The following is a 24484-nucleotide window of genomic DNA, read 5'->3' as shown; positions in this document are numbered from 1 at the left end:
TAAAACACTTTCTTTGAATATGTTTACAATTTATTAAATGACTTTCTCAATCCACAGAGGTTCTTTGGCACTTCATCAGTAAAATTTAGAACAAAGAACGGATTCTTTACAACATGACTTCCTAAATTTTTATCCATTTCAATTCTATTATGTAAAATTACGTGGGAAAAGGAAGACATTTGAACCCTTTTTGAGTAAAAATTGAAATAGTATGGATATCAATTTGTGTTCGTGTGTATGCAGATCTTACACACAGAACATGTTAATGCATAAATAAAAAATTACATAGGTCAATTATAATTTGACCCATTTAATGAAACAGATTAGACTCATCAACCCTAACCAACTAATTTCGCATCAAATTCATATTAGATTTGCAAGCAATGTAAAAAATTCATAGCCTTAAATATCGCGTGCCAAATTCAGGTCATGTCGAAATATAAATACAAAACTATATAAGTCATTTATAACCCAACACATTTAATTAAATTAATCATACCTTTAACCCTAACCTCCTAATTTTGCATTGAATTCGCAAATCATGTAAAAAATATAGTAAGCCCCATGAAAAAGGCATTTGAATAACAGAGTTCCATTTGGACCATTGTTTTTTGTGGCAATCCTCACCCACCAGGAACTAAAAATCGTTTAAGATGCAGTAAATCAATTGCAAAATTCTCAGTGGCTAGAGAAACTGATTTGACTGGAAGGATAATCTTTACACTCATTTCTCTCTAGTATTGATAATGACTGATTCATATCATCAGACTTCGTAGAAAAGAGCATATTTTTAATGAGCATCTATCTTCTCAACCACGTAGCAACGTATTTTTAAGTCTGCAACAGGTCTACTAATAATGAACAAACTGTGTCTAATATAAGATCCCAAATAAATAGAACATATATGAAATGCAATATGTCTTAGTAATAACACACTGCTAAGCACATTTGGTCGATACAAAGAATTTATAAGTATTCAGCACGTCATGCCATAGAATCCCGCATCAGCTATCAGGCAGTCTCATCACAACTTCAGACGGTGGTCGTAGGGTGCAAACCATCTCTTTTGTTTTTCCAAAATATACCTGCAATATGTAAATTGTGTACTCAATTATCCTATCTTTTAAGAGAAACTTCACTTACCCTTTGATGTTTAGACACTTTTGCAATCGTATCCTTAAACTTTAATAAGTATCAATATCAAATAACCATGTTTTAAAAGTTTGCAACGCCATCCCTACTCTTAGGGGGTTTAGGGTTACACCAGACGGTAAACATGTGAAATGTCTATTATACCCCTGTAAAACTAATAAAATACAAACTACCCTTAATTAAAAAGAAAAAGAAAGAAGAAAGAAGAAAAGGAAAAAGAAAGAAAGAAAGAAAGGTGTACGGCAGACCCACGACTTGTGTTCTCTTTTTCTTTCTTTTTATTTATTTATTATTTTTTTTTTTCAATGGGGCTATTTTGAGGATTTTGACATCTTCGTTAAGATTTAACAGAAAATCTCAACGGAATAGGTGACATTGCAAACTTTTAAATCATAGCAACCCGACATTGACATTTTTTAAAGCTAATGATACAATTGCAAAAGTGCCTAAACATAAGGGGGGGTAAATGAAATTTTTCCCATCTTTTATGATAGTATGCAATGATTCAAAGCCCACAAGGCCCATAACAACCATAGTGCAGAACAGCTGAACATATTACCATCGACACATAATATCTTTGGTTCAGCGATATCCAGAGGAAAACTCAAAAATATTAAAAAGGGACCCATGATACCTGATCCAGTGAATTCCTCAGCTTACTCTCCATTTCTTCTATCATCCTTCCCATATTACAAAGATGGCCCTCTGCAACTGAGAGGTTCATATCCATCTACAAAAGGAAGAAAGAAAAACAAAAGATTTTCAGTCCATAAAGAATGTGTTCCAAGACAGAGACACCCAAAAAAACTAAACATATGCTTGCATAAGGATAGTCACGCACACAAGGATAGAAAATTTACTTTTTGAGTCAACTTTCAGAGAGTTAAGGTGTTTAACTCTAAGAAAGACAACAAATCAATATAATGCTAAGGCTATTTGGGGTTCTTGCAAAATACAGGGTAAAGAAAAGGAAAAAAAATTCCCTTCCTCCTTAAGCATCTTTAGACATTCTAAGCCTTGGTTTTGTGGTATTACCCAAGAACCAAATGGAGGGTAGAGGCATATTCAAAGGAAACACACACTTTGCAATCCTCTTATCATCTGAGCTAAAGATAGGAACATTTATTGGATGGGAGACGATGCTAATCTCCAACCTGCAACCTCTTACAGATTACCAGAAAATGGAATAAAATTTCGTCCTGATAAATTTCGTCTTCCAGTCTTTGCAAATTCACTCGCTCAATAGGCACAAAGGTGCAATCCTCTTACATTTGGCTTCAGCAGATTTTCATGTGAATGTTTCAACATAAAGTCAGGGGCAAAGATTAAAATCCTCAGAATAAAACAGAATCAAGTATGGAGTACCTGTCGTCTAATTGATCCAGACAAGCTAAATGTGCCTGATGACTCGTTATCCGTAGTCAAAGATAGCATGACAGTACTGGTTAAACGGTAATGAGCTGTTCCTTCCTCCTCTGGCCCCACCTAGATAAATATGAGTTGCAGCGTGATTGAAGGAAGGTATGACAGGAAAATGCACAGAGAAAAGAAGGATAGGAGACAGAGGGGGAGGGCAAATTACAATGGCATCTCCCCATCTATACTCTGCAGTCCATGGAAAATAAACTTTACCTCAATGACATGTATAGCATCCCATGCTCCCTCCTGCAGGTAACCCCTTCGACCCTGCCCTGTCTTTGAGCCATCTTCATCCTCAAAAACAGTAGCAAATCAGAGATTCAGAAACAGACACAAAACTGTGCTGACTGCCACTTCAGGTAAAAACTTACCTTTCTTTATTAGAAAGCATCCTACAAAACCTTCATTATCATCTTCCCACATATAAACTGATGAAATGCCACCTTCATAGTATCTACCAAATTATTGGTTAATCAAACTGCTACATTTTTTCAGAACAAGATAACTGATTCAACAAGAAAATTTGCAAACAGAAATTTGTTTTTGAAAACCAGAAACTTGGGTAGAGGTACCAAGCAATAAGTTTTTATACACAAGAATATCTAATAAAACACAAACTCAAAGACGAGGTAAGTAAAGGACCTCACTGGTCACGATAAATTGCAAAGATGTCATTCGCTTCAACTTCAAGTTTCCTCAACTCTAGTGATGGAAGGGCCCCATCCTCCAATGGTGGATGGTATTTATTTGACCAAGGTGATCTACATGGAAATAAAGTAAACTTTAAACAACATAAATCCGTACTTACAGAAAAATTCCCCTTTTTTTTTTGTCTTTTGATAAAGACTATTTACAGTGGATTTCTTATAACCTACGAAAAATGATGGGGTAAAAACCAGGTAACCATTTAATTAAAATGAAAACTATGGCCCTAAAATGGATTCTGAAAACAAGAGACATATTCCTCACCCCAAATACTTGAAGTAAGGTTTGTTGGATATTTGACATGCTTAGTTACCAGAGCACAACAAGAGCAGCACAAAGGTTCATGTTTTTTTTTTTTGATAAGTAAGAGAAATATCCATTAACACAAAGGTTCATGTTAATGGATGTCTATAGGTAAAACATGTAAATAATTATTTATGGAAATAGCTCTATCATATTAGATGAACGTCCATACGAACCAAAAAAGGTAATTATGTGTGGTAGTCACAAATGATTTAAACTAGAAGTCAATTTGCTCCACTCATTGAAAACCAAAACTCCTTTCAACAGACTTTTGCACAAAAAGGGTCCTTGGAACTACAATGATCTGTGAACCAAATATCCAAATCTACAAATAACAGCAAATATATTGTAAATTTCTAACAGTGTGCAAGCAGAGTCACTTCCTCGGGCAGATTCAGATTACTAATCTACCATGCTATAACCTAAACCAAAATTCTTAAAAAGCAGAAATTGTTAAGAATCTACCTATAAGAGTCGGCATCTCTGTTGTATTCACACAAAATAAACTCCTTCTCAGAATCGACGTCACGTAAAACCTGTTTAGTCAGTCCATAAGGTATTTTCAAATGAAGCAATATAGGCTAAGATATACTCATATTGACAAAGTTGATACATTATTCATCCACATAAAACTCGCTCCAAGACAGCTGTTGGTGGCAAGTTAGTATGGCACACCATATCCCCAACATAAGAAGGACGATGAAAGGAAAAGAAATGAAGGAAGAGCAAATTCTACTTATGGGGAAGAATAAAACACAAGGGCCCAAAAGAACAAGTATTATTTCACTCAATTAAAGACTACATAAACATAAAGTACAACAGCCTCCAGATCAGAAAATACTGATGGAAAACATAAAAATAGCTACTTCCAAGCTATTGCACTGATACAAACACATGCACCTACGTACAGACACACTGAGATACCCACATAAACAGATAAACAATGTATGCTGCCATGAAGGCTAAACAAATTTATGAGTATCCATAAAGACTGGTTACTTGAAATTCAACTACTGAAGGGATAAGTGATGCTTTGATTACAAGAGGTTAAATCAATTATATTCAATAAGAATAGACTTACTTATCAAAAGAAAAAGAAAAAGAAGAGGTTAAATCATTATATAGGAAAACTTGATGGATGGGGGTATACAAGAGAACTGCAAAGCAATACAAGAAGTGAGGAAATCATAAGAAGGCAACTATTGCAATGTAGGAACCTTCAAAATCGATGGAAATCAGAGAGATGATATCAATCAAGGCATTTATCATAAAAAGTACAGATATCAAGGCATTTATCATAAACTACGGATATCAACAAATTAAGAAATGATATGAGAAAAATAAGACAAAAGGAAATATCCATTGTGGTATTCTCATCTTCTAGAACCATAAAACATCCACTTTACTGAGTCTCATACAATAGTTTTCTTAAAACAAATTTCATTTTGATCAGACAAAAGCAAACCTCCCTGCTACCTCCCCACTCTTTAGCTGAGCACAATAATTTGGTTCAGTTAGCATCCATTCGGGGTGAGAAAAAACTAAAATCTGTTGTTTGTTACACCTATCCAAATTGTTTAATTTGGCTATGTTAAACTATTTGTCCTTTTCGAACTGAAGGGATAAGTAAACATTAGTGGTGCCATTTCTTATTTCCAAAAACAAATTTTGTATAAAAAAAAAAAAATCAAAACAAGGCAGAAGTATTTGGTACTGTTCGCGAAACAACATTCAAAACCTCCCTAATAACTAATTGTTTCCAAAAGTGTCAACACAAAGATTTCAGGAAATTTCAAAAACTAATTAGCAATTACTAAATAATATGAACCAATTTAATCCCACATACGTATAAACACAGTTCAATTTTCTTCTCCGCTCCTCTCTCTACCGCAGCCGCAACCAAACATGAAGTAATAAAGACAAACTACAACAAACCCTAACGAAAACACAACAATCCATTAATTTCTGCCCCAAAAAACCCCAATTAACAATTTCACAAAACTCAACCAACTGAAAAAAATTCAAACACGATTTTACAAGCCAAACCAAACAGACAACAAAAAAAAAAAAAAAATTAAAATTAAAATCATCGAAGAGATAGATACAGACAAATGTTGCTTCTTTTTTTTTGTATGTATTGGAATACGAAAGAGAGAGATGGAGAACCTGGAGAGGCTGATCGACTTGGGAGAGGAGATCGGAGGAGTGGTGGGGCAAGAGGCTGAGGAGTGCTGAGAGCGCCGCCTCCGTGTGCTTCGGAGGCATTCTTCTCATCAATCCCATCGCTGCCTCCATTTCTCCTTTTCTCTTTTGCCTTTCAGATTTCTTTTCTACTTGCTAGTACGACACACACCATGAAATTGGACACAATGGAGGCTCGCTCGTAAGAGAGAGATTTTGCTGTGCTTTTCTTTTTCTTTTTCCTTTTTTTTTTTTTGAAAAAAAAAAAATTATTATTATTATTTTTCTGTGTGCGCACAGTGCGCGCGCGCGCTGCAAAAGAGAGAAATAAGCGCCTTCGTTTGATCCGAGTTTCCCTCGCGGGAACCCACTGTCCCCCTTTATGATAATGTCACCGTGCTTCGCACCCTATTTTTTAAACCACCTCTATCGCCCTTCTTCAACGGCATCTCTAAAGAACTTCGTGGGCACCCACTTTGCATGATAACGACTGTATCGCTTTTTAAAAAGACTCTCTTTTCAAAACCGATATTTTTATTTTTATTTTTCAAAATATTTAACAAATAATTCTAATAACACTATTTTGAGAAATCTTTTGACTGACTTATTATTTATAAAAGGAATAACAATAAAAATAGAGGTAGTTACCGGACCACTCAATTGGAGGGAATCGCCGTGCAGCTATTCCAACAAAGGGTGTATAAGCGGGTTGGTATTAACCGCTAATTATCGCTAACTACGTAACCGCGTAAACATATAACCAATAATAATTATAACTGCACAACCATTTTAGCCGGTTGCGGTTAGTGATTTTAGAGATAAATAAAAGCGGTTATTAACCGTTAATCGGTTGATAATATATATATATATATATATATATATATTACATGAATTACAAGAATTTGAATCATATTAACGACTTAGAGTGCGTTTGGAATTGCGATTTCGTAGAGAAAAAAGTACGATTTTAAACCAAATCACAGAAAATTAACTATTTGGAAACTGTGTTTTTAAAAAATTGTAATTTGAAAACGTAAAAAAATGCTTATTCAAATCGCAGGCAATGATGTGCTTTTTTGAAAACGCAGTATTTTAAAAGGCTAACCTGCGATTTTAAAGGCCAAACTGTGATTTTACCAAACGCTTAATTGTGTTTTTAAAAATCACTTTTGTAAATCGCACATTTTAAAATCGCTATTTTTAAATCGCACTTTTTAAAATCGCAAACTCAAATAGACCTTAGAAACACAAGAAGAAGTCAAAAAGTCTCTATTGATAGACCAGGCTGACCATTCTCACAACTCAGGATTTCATATCAATTTGGGCAAATCTAGAAACTATAGGAAAGAGATTGGATTAATTTAGCTAATCACAGTTCATTTGGTCTGGCAAGAAATATTCTATCCATGGCCACCTGGCACCTTGTCCATCGAATTATTTCAAGAGCCAATTAATCAGATAATCCTTTCTTTTATTTTTTTGGGTAAAAAAAAAAAAATCAAATTAAGAGTCATATTTTGGTTTTTCTGAAGTACTTATATACTAATTGCTTCCCTTAAAGATTATAGCAAGGTGATAATTTGATGACAAATCAATCACTGAGGGTTGATGTTGAAATATGAACCTTGATCCAATAAAACATCTAATACTATTACCTATTGCCAAAGATAATTTGAACTGCCAAACGTTCATAGGTACTATTTTAAGTACAGAAATTCTAATATTTGAAAATACTAAAGCATGCCTAGAAAAGTCTAAAAGCCTAAAATAAAGGCTAAAAAACAAAAAGAGCTAAAAAGGCTCGTTACTTAAAAAGCAGTTAGCTTAATTTTTTTTTTTTTTTTGACATGTCCACATAAAAAAAAAGAGATGGGATTCAAACTAGTGATCTCCGCTTCATAAGACGTGATCCACAGCCGATTGAGCTACCCATTAGGGACTAAAAAGCGGTTAGCTGTTAATAACTGCATAACCGCCAGTTGCAGTTTGAAAAAAAACCCTCAACTTTGTATCACATATAAAAAATAATAAAATAAACCAAAAAAAAGGAAAAAAAAAAAAAAAAAAACACTTTTCAAAACCATTAACAAGGATACCTAACATAATTCAGGATAATTATAGTCTATAGGGTGAAATTTTTAATTTTCATTTTTAATATACAACTTATTAAAATACAATAGATTAAATTATAACAACAATAATAAATAAGCTTAATTTACTCGATCGCTTCATGAAGGCCTTGTTTGGCAAGAGAAATAAAATTTTCTCTTCTCCTCTTCACTTATCCCAAAAGTAATTAACTTCAAAACATTCAAACTTTATATTACATCAATAATTTTTTATTATTATTTAAATAAATTTTTTTTTACTATAATACAAAATTTTTTCACTTTTCTATATAATTTTTTTTTTTTTTACTTTATATCACATTAATCACTTTCAATTCTCACTACCAAATTTCCTTCCCTTACGAAACAAGGCCGAAAGGGATTCACCAAATTTCAAACGTTCAAGTGAAGAGAAAATGATTAATGCATGTTGAGGCACCTCACACTCACACTCACACTCACAGTCATGATTTGTGTTACATGCCAAGTTGGAATTTGATTGGACAGTGATTTGTTGTGATGCATCGATCATGTCACATGTCACATGTCACATACTCATTGCCTCCCATTGACCCATACGCACAGGAGGTATGCATATATAAAGGGGTGGGGTTGTAATGTTTGGTAGTTGGTACCTTATAATAACCTTTTGGTTCTACTTTTCCAGAGCCACAATAGGCAATGAAGAGTGGATTTGAACCTACACCAGAGAGTTGTCTCTCTTTTTTCTTTTCATAATTTTTTCCTTGTGTGCCTATTCCCTCCTCCTCCTCCTCTCCGTTTTTTTTTTTTTTGTGGTCAACAACTTAAAAGCCGACCCCAACGCGCCTCCTCGCCCTTAATGTACTTGCTGATCACGACCTTCTAACGCGCATGCACTACACGAGCCACCACAGCATGCATGCACCCCCTCCCGGCCCACCCCACCCCACCCCACCCCACCCCTATTTTTGATTCCTTTCGCAAATCTCTGGCTTCTCTATTCCCTTGCTCTTGGATCTCCATGGTGGATACCATTGTTTTGTCTATAAAGTCTCCGGTAATTACCGGGTAGTTCTCCCATCGAGCATCGTTGTAGTAGTCCACTTCAACTGCTACTAGTGCTCTCTCCTTTGATGCGTTTTTCAAGCTTGTATGTTGCAACAACATGTGTTGCTACAAAGCAATTCCTATTTTGGACTGCCCCTTTAAACCACCATTTACTACTGTCCTATAGCCAATGTGCCAAAATTTAACTGAGCTGAGCCAATCTTTTGGCCCATTTCCAATGGTCTTTGGATTTATGTTGCAATATGCTAATTATATTAGGATCTTTGTTAAGACTGCTATACCCATTTTTCTTGATTTTTCCTTCTTCCCTCGTATTGAAAAAGAAAGGGAAAAAAAAAAGGTGCTACAAATACATAGCCGAACAGATCGAGGGTTGGCAAATAGCTTTTTGTCCGTGTTGAAATTTTGGCTTAACAGGACCCCACACGTGGCCCCCCAAAGAGTTGGTAAAATGATTGTGCTGTGTCCTTCCATTCTCCTATGTTTACAGCTGTCTAGATAAAAATCTAAAGCGGTTATGAGCGAATTAGAAGTTTATTTTATTTTATTTATTTTAATAACATTTTTCAACTTCGGAATGACTGTTAATGTTGAGAAGAGAAGACCGATATTCTGATTCATATTCAGAAAATGGTCTGGCCAAGGTTGTGGAATGACCTCTGAAGCCCTGAAACGTGCACTTCAACAGAGTCCCCATGCGCAATATAAGAGAGAGAGAGAGCGAGAGAGAGTAGACCAATTACATCTTTGAAGCCTCTGGAGGCATGAAGGCTATTTCTGACTTCTATAAACAACACAATGTCAAACAGAATGTAAGACTCATTTGATGCGGCTTTTCTCACTTAGACAAGATCCCAAAGATTAAGAAAAATTCTTACTTTGGACAATCTCTACAAACGTCACATTGTAATGATAGATTAGTGTTGTAAGTATGAAAAGAGTGAAAAACTTTGGATAATCTCATTCTTCATTGTGATGTCGTGAGAGATTCATCATTCATGAAATATGGTATATCATATGTTAGGAGCAGAATAAGTTATGCCTAAGCCGGTGGTGAATCTTCTAACGTGTTGAAAAAGAAGGGCCGGTCAAAATAATATCAATATTGTTTAGAATGTAATCCCTTCCTTTTCAATGGAATTTGTTCTTGTTTTTTTTACCTTCTGTGTATTTGGGTCGCACCTCTTTCACTTTTCATAAACTTCTTTTACTTATAAAAAGAAGAAGAAAAAAAAAATCATAAATCAATGTAATCGCCAAGAGTGATACAAGAGAAAGGAAGAACCATTAAAGATATTTTCTCCTACGATAAATGGATAAATCCCTACACACTACAAGGGGAAAACTCACGGATAATTACAATGGCTCAAACACATGAGAACAAATTGCAGGCGTCCATATAAGAGGAAAAATAAACCTCGAAATGTCAATAATTTTGTCCTATTGAAACACAGCGGCTGCCAACAACTACAACTCATTTCATGAAAAAATTACATCAATTAGAAAAAGAACATTATTTTGCAATAAAATGTGGTTGATTTAAATACCACAAAAGCAACAAAAGTTGCAAAGAAGAATCAATTTCTTACATTTCCTATACTCTCCGAGAGGATTTTGATAAACCCTACGTTTTGGAGTTCAATTTCATACGTCGCTCTTCGTATGATGCTGCAACCAATTCAAGCAATATTATACGTTAGGGGGAAACCTTCCCGTGTGGCAATTAAAATATCAGACGATTAATGTTGAAGAAATTATGGAAGTAATATATGCCGGCTTTTACACGCTTGTCGAATATCTCAAAAGAGCATGGGTGATAAAACCACTTAGTAAGCACTTAACTACCAATTGAAAAATGCACAATAACAAATGACCAATAATTTTAAGGAACTGATAAAGCTAGAGCTGGATTATATCCCTTTAGGACAGTTATGAATTAACTGCAACTGCCTCAGTTGCAAAGCAGAATCATGTATCTCAACATGCTGCTTCCCAAATAGCATGGCATCATCAAGTTAAGCCAAAGAGGTAAAGTTTCCATAGAAATGAAGAAAAGTAAATGATATGAGGTTGTTCTTGCTCGCTAGAAGTCTAGGGCACTCTCTCAAAGCAAGTTTCAACCATGGTCTATTAACAAATTATGTTATCAAGAAGCAGGGCAGAGAGTGCACAATCAAACTAAAGCTTGTTTCTTTTTCCTATTAAAAATGCATTCCTTCATATCTAACCATTTAAAGAAAGTGACGTCTTTAATAACAAACAAGACATTGACCATTCAATCATATCAAAATGAATGCTTCTAAGCCAAAAACTGTGTAAATGGTTAAGGTACAGTATAACTTACGCTCAGTTGGCCGAGACATGAGTGGAACATGGGGAGCTTTTTTCTTGGTTTTTCCATTTTTTAATGAGCTCTGATCTGAAAACACAAAGGCAGACTCAGCAATACAGAGCTACATAAATAAACAGCTAAAAGGTAACATTGCTTGGGGGTAATGTAACAAAATAATATTGCTTTCAGCACCAACTGATATGGGCAAACAGCTTAGCAGAGCTTCATGAAATATTGCAGCTGGGAGCTGGTAATTGCGGCATTGATTCACCAAGTGTACACGCAGAGCTTGTCCGGCATCTAGAGATATAAGCAATTCAAACATTATGAACTAATTAACACATCAAGGGAAGCATATGATAATCATAAAAGAGTACAAAAAGAGATTTGACGAAAGCGCATGCTGGTCAAGATATGCTCCATTCATGAGTTTTCTAAGATGAATCAAGTTTGTTGTGCACAATCAACATTTATACTCTCTATGCTATAAGTACCTGTGGAACAAATAAACTTTGGACCTTCAAATTCACAAGAATGAAGAACCAAAGGAAGCTCTGGAGCCATGCAGTACTGAGGTTTCCTTGGTGTCCTGTAAGTATCCAGTAATTTGTCTATCACCTACAAATGCAACCATTTAAACTAAGCTTCTTTCTGATAGTGAAACAAAAAGATGGATGCAGCGACACCTTCCAAAAGGTGAAAATCTATGCATCTTTGTTCATCGAGACTTATTTCAAAAGTGCTGCAGATGGGCTCATGAGCAAGAATCTGGGTCTTATCCTTGGCAAGTGCTTTTGCATCTCTTATGACTTTTAACTCATGAATTTCTCTAATGGTTCTACATGACTACACATGCAATCTAGACCATATGAAACGAACAGCAAAAAATAATGTTATCAACTTGAGTATCTAACAGTCAAAGTGGGTTCTTTATAAGGATAGTTTATTCATGTCTATAACCAGTAAATATAGAACAACATCCAGGTAGTGTCCTGTCCTAATGGAGATCGCTTTAGAACCTAAGTTCTTTTTTGATAAGTAAAGAGGAAGAAAAGACACGAGCTTACAGGCAAGGGGACTCAAACCTAGGCCGTCTGCTTTAAGTTAAGATGGACTAAGACTGAGTATATGGAACTCAAATTAAATACAACTAAGAATAGAAATGAAGCAATGGTAAGACAGATGATCTAGAGATACAAAACAGTGATCATTTTAGGCATCTTGGCTCAGTTATGCATAAAGATTGGGAGATTGAGGATGGTGTTTCCAATAGAACTAGATAAGGCGGATGAAGCTAGGAGGTGTATTAGAGGTCTTGTGTGATTGTAGGATACTAGTAAAGCTAGAAGGCAGATTTATAGAATCACAGTGAGAACAGCTATGCTTTATGATCATAATGCAGGGCAATTAAAAAACATGTCCATAAAATGAGCATGTTAGCGATGAGGATCTTAGGATGGATGTGTAGCAACACTAGGAAAGATTTAATAAGGAATGAACTTGTCCATGAGAATGTAGAGTTGGCACCAATTGAGGATAACATGATGTCGAGTCGTTTGAGATAGTTTCAATATGTACAATAGAAACTTACAAATGCACCAATATTAAAGAGTGATTATATATTGATGTGAAAGGAGCAAAGAAACCATATAAAGTGACAAAAACAAAGCATAAAAAGACGTGGATAGAAGTTATAAGGAAAGACATTCTTAGAAAGGTAATCGGTGACATGACAATATGACACAAAATAAGATAGAATGACTTAAAAAGCCTCGTGTAGCCGACCCAGTTTGTTGGAACTTAGACTTAATTGAATTGAATATAATGATGGATAAACTCATCGAGAGAATTTTTACAGTGAGATAGATACAGCTCATTGAAAAATTTAGGTGTGTGCGCACACACCTTGGAAGATAAGCATCATGTGCATTGGCCAATTATTGTTGGCCATCCTCCTGGTACATTTGGCTGCATTTCAGATTTATGAAAATGCGGACGGTAAAGGTCTTAGACATAAGAAGAAAGTAATTAATAAATCATATGTTGATTTTTTTTTTCCTATAGCTTAAAAGGGCTAATTAACAAGCTTAAGAAACAAATAAATCAGTGGGAAATATGTTACATACATCAGGAGATTCAAGACCTTGGCCGATCATTAACAATACAGCAACCATGCAACGGACTTGGTGCCACAGAAAAGCACTACCTTTAATTTTAAATTCCCAAAGTTGATTGCCATCATACCTGTGGAGAATCAGAAAATTTTACAAGCAATGCCCAGACATTAAAGAAAAAAAAATCAGTAGACAGATTTGTGCGTCTTGTAAAGTTCATGTGATTAGATAACCAAACAATGAGATAAAAAGAAGTTATAGAACATATTAGAAGAAATTTTTTAGAAAGCAGTTTCTTGGGAGCTAGCAGCAATTCAGCAAGAGTTGCATCAAAATGCCCTAGAATACAAGTCAAAAAAATCCGAACACATATATATAGGTATGTGTCTGTGTGTGTATACACAGTATACAGATGTATGTATGCATATTATGTTCACCGTAAATCTGCAATGATATTTTAAAAATAGGTTCACCTAACTTTGACAGGTACCAATGTTGCATCTAAGAAAAAAAAATATGTACTTTGCTGTGAGCCAAATGAACTCTAAAGTCAAATAGAAGGGAAAACAAATGTCTGCCTTGCCTGGAATTTTCCAGAAATTAGTTTTCTTTAAAACTGTAACCACCACCTATTAGTATGTGAGACAGATATAAACCAAATAATACAAAAATTGTCCTACGTCACCCCTACTACTAGTGTGTTAACAATATCAGTCCGGCTTACAAGCGTGATTGTATGGCCATCATAATAGAACTCGATTTCATTATCAGGGAAAGAAAAAGTGACTCAACTAATTTTGCTAAATAAGAAATGGGTTGGAAGATTTGTCTACCAATGTCAACCTTACATAGAAGGAAAAATTTCGAACAACGTGATACGCCGCCTGTAGTTGTGCACATTTACTGCATCCATTTTACAAAAATTTCTGAAGTCATGTTCCCCAATGAATTTCTTACAAGCACTCTCCATAGCCTGGTCAAACATGAACCAAAGAAAGTTTCTCAGTTATATGAGCAGCACCAAGATGGGTTCACAACATGTTGCAAACCTAAACGGCATATATATATGCATACCAAGAGATTCAGGTTTTCCCTCCAAAAGAAGTATTTATACTCCCTGCTCAAACAGCTAAACCTGCAAAGAAAAGCAACAGATTATTCAAACGCATAATAAGGCCAAAATAGAATCCAGAAAAGAACTTTTTTCTAAAAAAAAAAAACCACTAACCATGCAAAACCATGGCAAATTGCAAACAAATCAACAGCTATGCTTTTGCAACAGGACTGAAAATCTATGTATAAAATGAAGCGCAGAAATAGCGTACGTCTTTAGCTTTCTATCTTACGTTAACCAATGAATCGACGGGTTTCACTAAGAGATTGCCAAAACATGAATTCTTGAGGAGTTATATAGCTCTTGGTTTCACATCATTAAGCAAATTATGGTCCACCACATCAACAATACACGAGAGATCCACTTCCTGCTATATGGATCTAAATTAAGAATTCATATTGACCGTGGGACCCAGTATCCCCTGAGAGACTCAGCATTGTCAAGGTGGCAGCTAATTTAAACCAAGAATGATAGGACCTACTCCAGATTCCTCCCAGTAAAAAGATGAGACACAATCCAAATCTCTGAGGTCACTGCAGAGCATCTCCTTGACCCACAATATTTTGATGTCTTAAGTTGGTTGCCATAATTGTGAGTTACAATGCGGAGATGCCCCATCCTTTTGGATCTTGTACCAATTTCATAGCTTTCCATGCAGATCAGCATCACATGTCCACTGGGGCATAGGCTCTCTACGGGGAGAATCTCACCCTCAACACACCATACTCAAAATGGTCTCTTACTGATAGATTCTCATCAGCCAGGGCGACCTCCAATACAGCCCCTTAATCTTTGCAGTTCTTGCTATGGTTCAATTTTAAAAGGGAACGAGATATAACAGAACTGACTCCTTTAACAAACTAGGAAATTTATTATACTACTTCAAAATGACAAATTGAGGAAAGTTTCTAGAAAGTCAGATAAACCTTGCACTGAAACCAACTGGAACTGGACACCAGCCTACAACTCGAATATCATTAGGAAGAGCTCGATTCAGCACCCTCACATAATCGATTTCTCCTTCTGTGAGAGACATATTTGAAAAAAAAAAAAAAAAGAGAAAAAAAGGACATACTATAGTCAAGATGAAATAAATAAATTTACATATTCTGAATGTAATATTAGAAGATGCATGTGATCTAGCTAGTAAAGAACTTAATTATGGTACACACTATAATAAATAAGTCAAAAGCCATGCTTCGCAATCTCAACTACTGAGCTACATTCCCTCTATCTTGCTTTTTTGTTTTATTTGTCTCTCCCCCCTGGGGGGAAAATAAAACTCTTTTCCGCCAAATTTCTTGCTTTATCTGACCCATATCCAACTAGATATATGAATAATGTCTGCCATCCCATGTAAGCCATAATCCTCTAGTGAGGAATACAATGTTGTCAACTGTAGAGTATCATAAGCAATGGGGGCACAAAATATTTTAGTTACTAATGATAATAAATCTAAATATTTACATTTAGCTATTATTAACAAAAACTCCATTATAAGGACTTTACTATAAAGAGAACTCTTTTACATCTTTCCAACTACATATCTAATATCTTTTCACAATTAAATATTCACAGAATTCTATGCTAATAATGCTGCCAATCACGATCCTGATTGGAAGAGTATAATTTTTTCAAGAAAAATGAAGACAATTTCATTAGAAGTATTATACCTAACCGTGGAACCAAGTATTTGGTCCAAAAATCATTTGTAGTTATAGCATCCTTTTTTTCTGTTTTTGGTGGCTTAGGAAAATTCTGAGCCTAAATATACCCATACCCATACCTCTACCAAATGAAGGTTGAAAACATGATTAAATTATGTTCCTTGGACCAAAAGAAAAAATGGCAAAATTTCACCACCAGAAACAACATGGTTAGTTTCTGAAACTTCATGTTCCATAAACAGCTAAAAAGCTCAACATTCTACAACTGAGTAAACAAAAAGGATAATTTGGCTCACCAAATTTATCGTCTAAAACAATTTGTCCTGAATTTTCACTGTTCACACTAGTTCCCTTGAGGTTTGATCGTAAAAAGAGAGCGATCACCTGCATGAAGCAGTTGCCATCTTATTTTTATGAACAATAATTAATCGAAAAGAAAAAAAGGCAAAGCCCTTATACACGAAGAGTATGCAAGAGAGACAACCACACTAACGGTGTCGAAGCATGTCAAAAATATAAAAAGTTAAAAGATCTAAAATATTCAAAGAGGAGAAAGAAGGAACATAGATTACATCCCATCTAAAAGATATCTCAAAAAAGAGGATTTTAAACAAAGCATAGGGGTCTCGTAGTCCACAAAGAAGCCCTGATTTCTTTCTCTCTAGATGCTCCACATTAAAAATGCAGGCATAACTAATGTCCCCACCATTGAGACTTCCAACAATGAAGCAGTTCTAGGATGTTGCTACACATAGTCCACAAAACTCCAAATAATTTGAGACCAAGTACCAAAGATCACTGATGTACTCATAAGATTGCACACAAAATTAAGGGATATTATAAGAACATCACCAAGTAAAATATTGAGCCATGCCATCTTACAAAGTTTAAGGATATGATTTTCAACAACATTTCTGCTACTATATAGTTTGGTGGCAATTACAAAATTAATTTAACCAAATTTAACTACTTGAAAACTCAAACTATGGAAGTAAGTTCTAAGAAGAAAATTTAGCTCCTTAGAACACACGGACAATAGATGTCATTCAGGCACATCCCTCCCCATCTCCTTTGTATGTTTGTCACACAAGGAGGTCAAAGCAATTAATAACAGTGGCAGAATAGTCATCAATAGGATCAGCCAAAGTCAAGGTCAAGAAAGTACAAAACATCAAAATTATTAAGCAAAATATTTGAATGGCTGTAGTAACTTGTGCAGTCCCAAACTCTATCAACAAAATAAACAGAAAAAAAGTCTTTCGCATCAACTTACTTGTCCAACAGAGGACACCCCCTTGTCTGTTCTACCGCACCTTGAGTACTGTAACTCCTTCTTGTCACCAACTAATAGCCTTGTTTTCTCAAAAGCATCGAAAATTTCGGACTGCAGAATAATTCATAACAGAAAGAAGTTTATTCATGATACTAACTGATCTTTTTATGTAATTAAATGTGTTAAGTAGACCCATATCAGCCTTGTAACAAGTATGAAGGAATCATCTTCTTGTTTCCTTAAAAATACATCTTTAAAGAGCTAAAAAAGTTAAATACTGGTCATGTGTCTACCAAGTACACCACAAGGGGAAAAAAAGGATAAGCAAAACGAAGAGGACAACAAGCACCATAAAACAGAATATAAGAGTGTCCTAACAATGGATCTAACAGTAAATTTTCTTTTCTATGTAAAAGTGTAGAGAATATTCCAAGGGAAGCTGTCTACAAAAACGAAGCCAACTTCAAAGGGAAAATCCTCGTTTTGGATAATCTCTGCAAACGTCACATCATAGTGATTGATCAGGTATTATATGTGTAAAAAGAGTGGGGAAACTCCAGATCATCTTTTTCTTCATCGTGATGTCGCTAGAGACTCGTGGATTATAGTTTTTCAGATGTTTGGAGTAGATGGGTTATGCCTAGACGGGGGTGGTGGACCTTTTGGCATGTTGGATTAGGGGGGTCGGCCAGAATGACAACATTATTGTTTGGAATGCAATTCTTTCCTTCTTGTTCTAGTGCATTTGGGGAGAAACGAACGCTTGAAGCTTCAGTGGTCAAGAGAGAACAAGCGCGGATCTACGAACTTGTCTTCTCAAAACCTTATTTGAGTGGAGCTTTGCTACCGCTTTATCCCATGTCTCCAACTATGCAGGCTTTTGTTCTCTTTTTTCTTGTTCTTGATTTGTTGGGTGTTTTCTCTTGTACTAATTCCTTTGTACTTGGGTTGTGCCCATTGCGCGTCTGATGAATTTCCTTTACTTATAAAAAAGTGTAGAAAAGAGGAATGTTCACTGTATATCTTCCCTGAGAACTGGCATTTGACGTGCCAGAACAGGACAAACAGTGCCATTCCCCATCATATTTTTTGTGTTTTGGGCAACAAGCAGACTTGAGCATGTATAAGAGATGGTCACAGTGGTTTTGCATGTAGCTTAGCTCATATTAGGTGATATTACCAAGTGGGCTATCTCAGTGGGATTCATATATGCATGCTTAGCCTTACTTACACTTATTTAATTCACAATCTAGAAGTGAAAATAACGTGAAGATTAGAGTGAAAACTATCACTTTATATTTTTTTTAGTTATAAACAGAAAGTGGAGAGAAAGCAAACAGAAAAAAATACAATTTAGTATCTTTTCTTTCTTACGCCTTTCTTTCTTTAAAAAATGCACCTATTTTGGAAAGGACACTTTGGTAGACCTGAGAGGAAAACAATGACAAACTGAACACTGGGAGAGAAAAAAAAAAAAAAAAAAGGGAGAGAATTTACAAGTTTCTCTTCTTTCCTCTAGGATGAATCATACATAACGTAAGGCTCAAGCATAGCAAGTAGAAAAGCAACATCTACAGAAAGAGAAGACTCTGGATAGGGTTGTCTCTTTTAAAAGCTACAGCAAAACACTTGCAGAAACCCCTTTGAATATGGTAATACCACAAACAAAAAAATGCTTTAGACCTAAATCTTTTAAATTACTAAGTAATAAGCTAACTGTATATTTTAACAGGCAAAGTCATGTTGTTGCAACATCAACTCTAGAATGCATGCTAAAAAGTTCATTGAGAGTTCTGATTTTAAGGTTGAACTAGAACTGCAGCTACCAAGTTACAGACCAAACAAGTTTTTGCCTTTCACTTAGCTACCTCAGCTGCAAGCAAGACTAAGGAAAGTGGAACAAGCATCAAGACCTCACAGTGAAGGAAGACAGACCAGAATTCAAATTTCAACTGCTATCAATACAAACCCATACATCTGCTCTTTTTAGCACCTTATTTATTCAGTGGATCTAAACCCAACCAATTGTATGGTTATGCGCCGTAGATGATCATTTAAAACCTTTATTCAACTCATATGTTGCTCAATCATGACATAACAGGTATCTGCAAATATTAAAGACGGCTTCTTCTTTTTTTGTTTTCATAAGTAATCGATATACAATTAAAAAGCGCAAAAGGTGCCACCCAAGTACACATGAAGTATAGATGAAAAACACCTAACTAGGAGGAGAAAAGAGAGCAAGAAAATAATGAAAACCAAGCAAAGCAGGATAGTCTAAAGCAACTATCCAGCGGTAAAGAGTATTGAAGAAGAAATACTTTAATTCCACTACCATCCTCTCGCGGTCTTCAAAACTTCTTTTATTTATTTCCCTCCAAAGACACCACAAAAGGCAGGACGGCACCATCTTCCACACTACTGCACTTTGAGGACTACTATTTAACCTTTTTCAACAAGCGAAAAGGTCTACCACTTATCCAGGCATAACCCGAGTTAGCACAACATGACTGAAAATAGCATTCCATAAGGCACTAGCAACCTCGCAGTAAAGAAGAAGATGATCTACTGACTCTCCACTCATCTTATACATACAACACCAATCAACCACAGTATTTTGTGGGAAAAATGAGACTTTTTTCCACCACTGTTTATACTAAAGACAGTATTTTGTGTTGAGTGGCAGATGAACAACATTTTATGGACCACTACGTAAAGCAATACTCAATGTTTTTTTTTCTATGTAAGTAAAACTTTAGTGCAATTTTTCGGTCACTATGGGGATTTGAACCCTTCCCCTAGTGTCGTCATCACTTAATACTAGTCAATCGGGCTATATAAGAAGACCCTTGGATTACAAATCAAATCCTTCTTTATGATAGATCAAACAGAAGATTCTGTTCATCAATATTTAGAATTAATATTATGCATTCAATTGCATCTTTTGTGCCTTTCTAGTTCATAACTCGAGAGGAGGAAGAAAAAAAAAAAAAGGAAGAAGAACTGTACCTCAATGGTAGGATCCATTTGTGCCTCTGAAGCAAAACCATAGAACCTGTATTGCAGCAAATAAGTCGTATTCAACTGTCATGATGAAGAGTGTGTGAGTTCTTGTAACCTATTAATTATGATAATGATGAAAAATACCAAGAATAAGACACTGCTCAAAAGAGGAACATGGTTTAGTTAAAACCAAAATTCTCAACTTTACACAGCCTGCAAGTTTTAGACACTAAAGGACTAACGATATGGAATGGTGTTTCAAAAACATAATTTTTAAATTATTATTAGTTGACTTACAGCAGAAACTATTCATAAAAGATTACTGCATGGTTTCCAAAAAAAATCAAACAAACAAAGTCAGCCCTATGCTGAACATCTCTTATCTCTAATGTTGGCCAATTACAGGGCATGCTGATGTGAAGTTTGACAAAATGTTTGTACAGTATTAACGAGGATCCAGTAGTTGTTAATAAAATTTTCATTTTTTCACTTCTCTTTTATAAAGTATGTCATATATATATGTCAAGGGAAAAGATATCCCAAATTTGTTAAACTGAATATTATAGCTACACAGTGTACCTTTGCCCGAAATACATGATTTTTAGAGCAACAAATCTCTTGCAATGGTGATTCATGGTCCTTGTGTTATACCCTGTACCAGAGGTAAACACGTAAGTTTAAAAAGACTATCACGAACAAATATAAGTGCTAGTTTAAAAAAATATCTCTTGCAATCATATGTTAGTGCTGGTTTAAAAAATATAAGTCACAGCTTTTAATGATTCATACAAACAATATTTGGGAAAATCAATGGATCAGTATAGAGCAAGAAACAAAACCTGGAATTTTCTCTGCTACATTCTTCTTTGCGGTCCTACTACCACCTGTTTTTGATTCCCTCCTTTCCTCAACAGGACTATCACGATCTATGACAGCCCTGTCACATGCTTCCTCTATCTGCAACATAAATATATATTAATTCCACCACAGATGCTTACCTTCAAATGCGCTAAACATAAAAATGGCATAAGAAAAATCAGGTTTGTTTTCCTTCCTCCTTTTGTACTTCTCGCTCAGCTGGAAACTTAATTGTAGTTTTCACTTGACATCAAAAGCAACATTACTATTACCAAAAAAATAAGACAATATAATAAGAAGAGAAAGAAAAGACATTTCGCACGAATTTCGCACTTGAAACTTAAAACATTTCTATATCCCACCCGTCATACCATCAGCCATGACAGAAATTGCATGAGTAGTAAATGGAGTGCTGATTTAGCACATTAAAGCTCAAATGGCTTGCAATTCCTCTCATAACAGGTGGACGGAAAGTTCACATTGCTCGTTTCTAAATTGTTAAATTTCAGGTGCGAAATTCAAATTTTAGGGACCAAAAGTATATTTTAGTCAAAAAAAAAAAAAAAAAGGTTAAGAGTTGCGAACCTCATGACAACGACATCTTGAAAGTCGAGATGACAGCTTTGCATTCTCTGCCTCTAGCTCCTGGTTTAAGAGTTCCAAACTGGTAACTAGAACCATATAAAGCAAAAAATTCAAGGCATTTTTGTTTGGTTGCTCATGTTACTGAGGAAACAAAATAATTTCAAGGCTTTAGGTCTCAAGGATGAAAATCTCAAAATTTTGAGTGGAGGCTCATGTTTCACTGAGCTCCAGATAAAATTTCAAGGCTTCTAGTACAATTCATTTTTCTACAATTTTTAACGAGCAAGCAACTATGGCATGAGGCTCTGCTTGGTCGCCATGCAAACAAAGAAAGGCATTGTAACCATTTTTATATGATTTATTAAATTCTAAATCTAAGAAGCAAGAAAAGCAGTTCCAAAACAATAGCCCAACAGCGCCTGCGAAAGAGTAGTAGCAAGTCTAAAAGACTCGGTTGGTTCTGTTTTTTCCAACTTATTTTCTGCTCCGGTTTCTCGGCAACCAAACGGAGCCAAATGGGAGGTACATACAGAGAGAGACAGAGAGAGAGTACCTTGATTCTGCGCTGGAGAGAGTCTACGAGGGATTGCAGGCTGGGGACGCCGTCTGTATCAGGCAGGTGAGGATCGCTCCCTTCCTTCGACATGGTTAATTTGCGATGCGAGTTGCGACTGTTTGGGTTGGAAAAGCTAAAGACGTTTCGCTATGACATTTTTAAGAGCACTATTTGGAGAGGCCCGTGCTTGATTCTCTGCGTTTAATAATATGATTAATTACTTTTTTAGTACGACTTTATTTTTGTTCATCTCAGTTTCAATTTGTATAGTATGGCTAAAAAATAATTAATCGTTTCATCTAATTTTCGTTCATAAAATTAATAAAAATACACGTCAAATAAATAAGAAACTGACATGTTGTCATATTTCTTATTAAAAATTTAAAAACTAAAATATATTAATATTTTTTAAAAAATAATTTTATAAAAAAAAAATAAAAAAAATTGGTAGCTCAAGCTACCCCTTTGACCAAAAATGTGAGTGACCAATGGCAATAGATCAGGCACCTCCAAATGACCAACCAATACCACTCCCGAGAGCTTTGAAAGGTGACTCAACTACCAAACGGTGACGGGTGATTTTCGTCACCCTCGTTTGACAGGGAATGAATTATTGGAGTAGTTACCTTTGAGTTCTGAATGATCCAGGGCCGGCAACTACAACAACGATCAAAAAGGACTTGGATGACTGCAACAAAACCTGATTCCATGTACAGACTACCAAAACTGGCCAATAGTCTGAATCTTTGTGCAAAATCCTGGCATAATCCAGCAAGAATTTTGTTTGGGAGAAACCAACAGTCGAAGGGGTATTTCCAAACCTAGGCTTTGTTTATTTCGCGAAATTGTCTTACGAAATTGAATGATTATTTTTATAGAAAAATCATTCTTTAATTTTGGTAGGAGTCTATTTATTTGAATAATTATTCTTATTTGAATAAATATTTTCTTACGAAAAGAAATATCAATCATCTATAAAATGAGAAGAATATATTACATTTTCTAAAAAAGAACCACTCATTTTTTTCTCATTTTTTTTTAAATAGAAACCTAGCTACGTGAAAATTGTGGCTGCCCGATCAGCCACAAATGGGGCCAAAGGTAGTCGCATTACCCTCAAAACACCTCGTGATAGACCCCCTGAGGCGTTACATACCACCCCCGATGCATTTGGGGGTGGGCGACCACTCCAATGTAGTTGGTTACCCACTAGTTTCACTTCTTCTTCTTTTTAATAATAATTTGAGTTTTCTTTTAGTAATTTTGATTTGATTTCAATTAAAGCATATGTGCTATCATCAAATTAAGGAGTATGAATAACTATTTCATTATACTCTATTTCATTCCCAATGATAATCTTTTCTCTTTTTTTTTTTCTTTAATGGAATACTCATTTCGCAAACCAAACAAAGCTTAAGGTTGAAAAATGTTTTGAGGATAATGAATAAATGGTTTTACTTTTCTTTTTGTTTTAAATTTCATTTAGGTAATTTTTTAATATTTTTGGCATATAATGTGGCATAAATACCACAGGTACCACATGTGATATGGTGACATGTCAAATGATATGTGGCACAAGGGACGTGTGTTGCATTTTTACATGTGGTGACGTGGATCTTAGATAAAAAATTGAACGAAATCTGGATGGAAATACCAAGTTGATATTTCAATTTACTAGAAGTATCACCTGTAACACTTTTTGAAATAAAGCTAGGCATTTGATTTTGGCCCAAACAATTATTAACCCTATTTTTAAATAGATTTTAGTTTGCCCATAATATATATATATATATACAAAAGAACAAGAAAAATGTACATATCCACACCTTCTTTTTCCCTATTTTTTTAAAAAAAAATTAAAAAAAATCTAAAAATAGATGAATTTCATTTAAAAATTAAAATCTTTATTAATTAATTTATTTTTATTTTTATTTTATATTACCCTTAAACTTAGATTCGCGTTTTGTTTTTCAAATTTGATTTTTTTAAAACAAAAAAAAAATAGAATTTATCTTTCTTGGTTCAATATTTTAATAAAATATATTTATTTGTTAAACACATGTG

The 24484-nt window shown here is 35.0% G+C and overlaps 2 protein-coding genes across 3 annotated transcripts; both read right to left on the bottom strand.

Moving 5' to 3' along the window:
* Positions 1–769: 769 nt before the first annotated feature.
* Positions 770–6007, bottom strand: LOC133865413 (probable F-actin-capping protein subunit beta). The gene is made up of 8 exons (XM_062301817.1): positions 5746–6007; positions 4045–4115; positions 3219–3332; positions 2943–3025; positions 2785–2858; positions 2518–2637; positions 1787–1882; positions 770–1085 (listed from the first exon to the last, which is right to left on the bottom strand). The coding sequence occupies exons 1-8, from the start codon at positions 5872–5874 to the stop codon at positions 1005–1007; spliced, it is 768 nt and encodes a 255-aa protein (XP_062157801.1). The 5' UTR covers positions 5875–6007; the 3' UTR covers positions 770–1004.
* Positions 6008–10199: 4192 nt separating this feature from the next.
* LOC133867312 (uncharacterized) lies at positions 10200–22608 on the bottom strand. Of its 2 annotated transcripts, XM_062304036.1 has the most exons (16): positions 22418–22607; positions 21865–21924; positions 21261–21378; positions 21001–21073; positions 20428–20473; positions 17419–17529; positions 16442–16529; positions 15405–15501; positions 14439–14499; positions 14213–14337; positions 13377–13494; positions 11745–11868; positions 11443–11550; positions 11263–11337; positions 10508–10586; positions 10200–10385 (listed from the first exon to the last, which is right to left on the bottom strand). In XM_062304036.1, the coding sequence occupies exons 1-15, from the start codon at positions 22508–22510 to the stop codon at positions 10543–10545; spliced, it is 1341 nt and encodes a 446-aa protein (XP_062160020.1). In that variant the 5' UTR covers positions 22511–22607; the 3' UTR covers positions 10200–10385; positions 10508–10542. The 2 variants fall into 2 exon arrangements, 1 of the variants encoding a protein (XP_062160020.1); XR_009900032.1 differs by having other exon boundaries at positions 10200–10586; positions 11447–11550; positions 22418–22608.
* Between the last annotated feature and the right edge of the window lie 1876 nt (positions 22609–24484).

Source organism: Alnus glutinosa, chromosome 4, assembly GCF_958979055.1.
Source record: "Alnus glutinosa chromosome 4, dhAlnGlut1.1, whole genome shotgun sequence".
NCBI lineage: Eukaryota > Viridiplantae > Streptophyta > Magnoliopsida > Fagales > Betulaceae > Alnus > Alnus glutinosa.
This window is presented reverse-complemented; position numbering and strand designations above follow the sequence as displayed.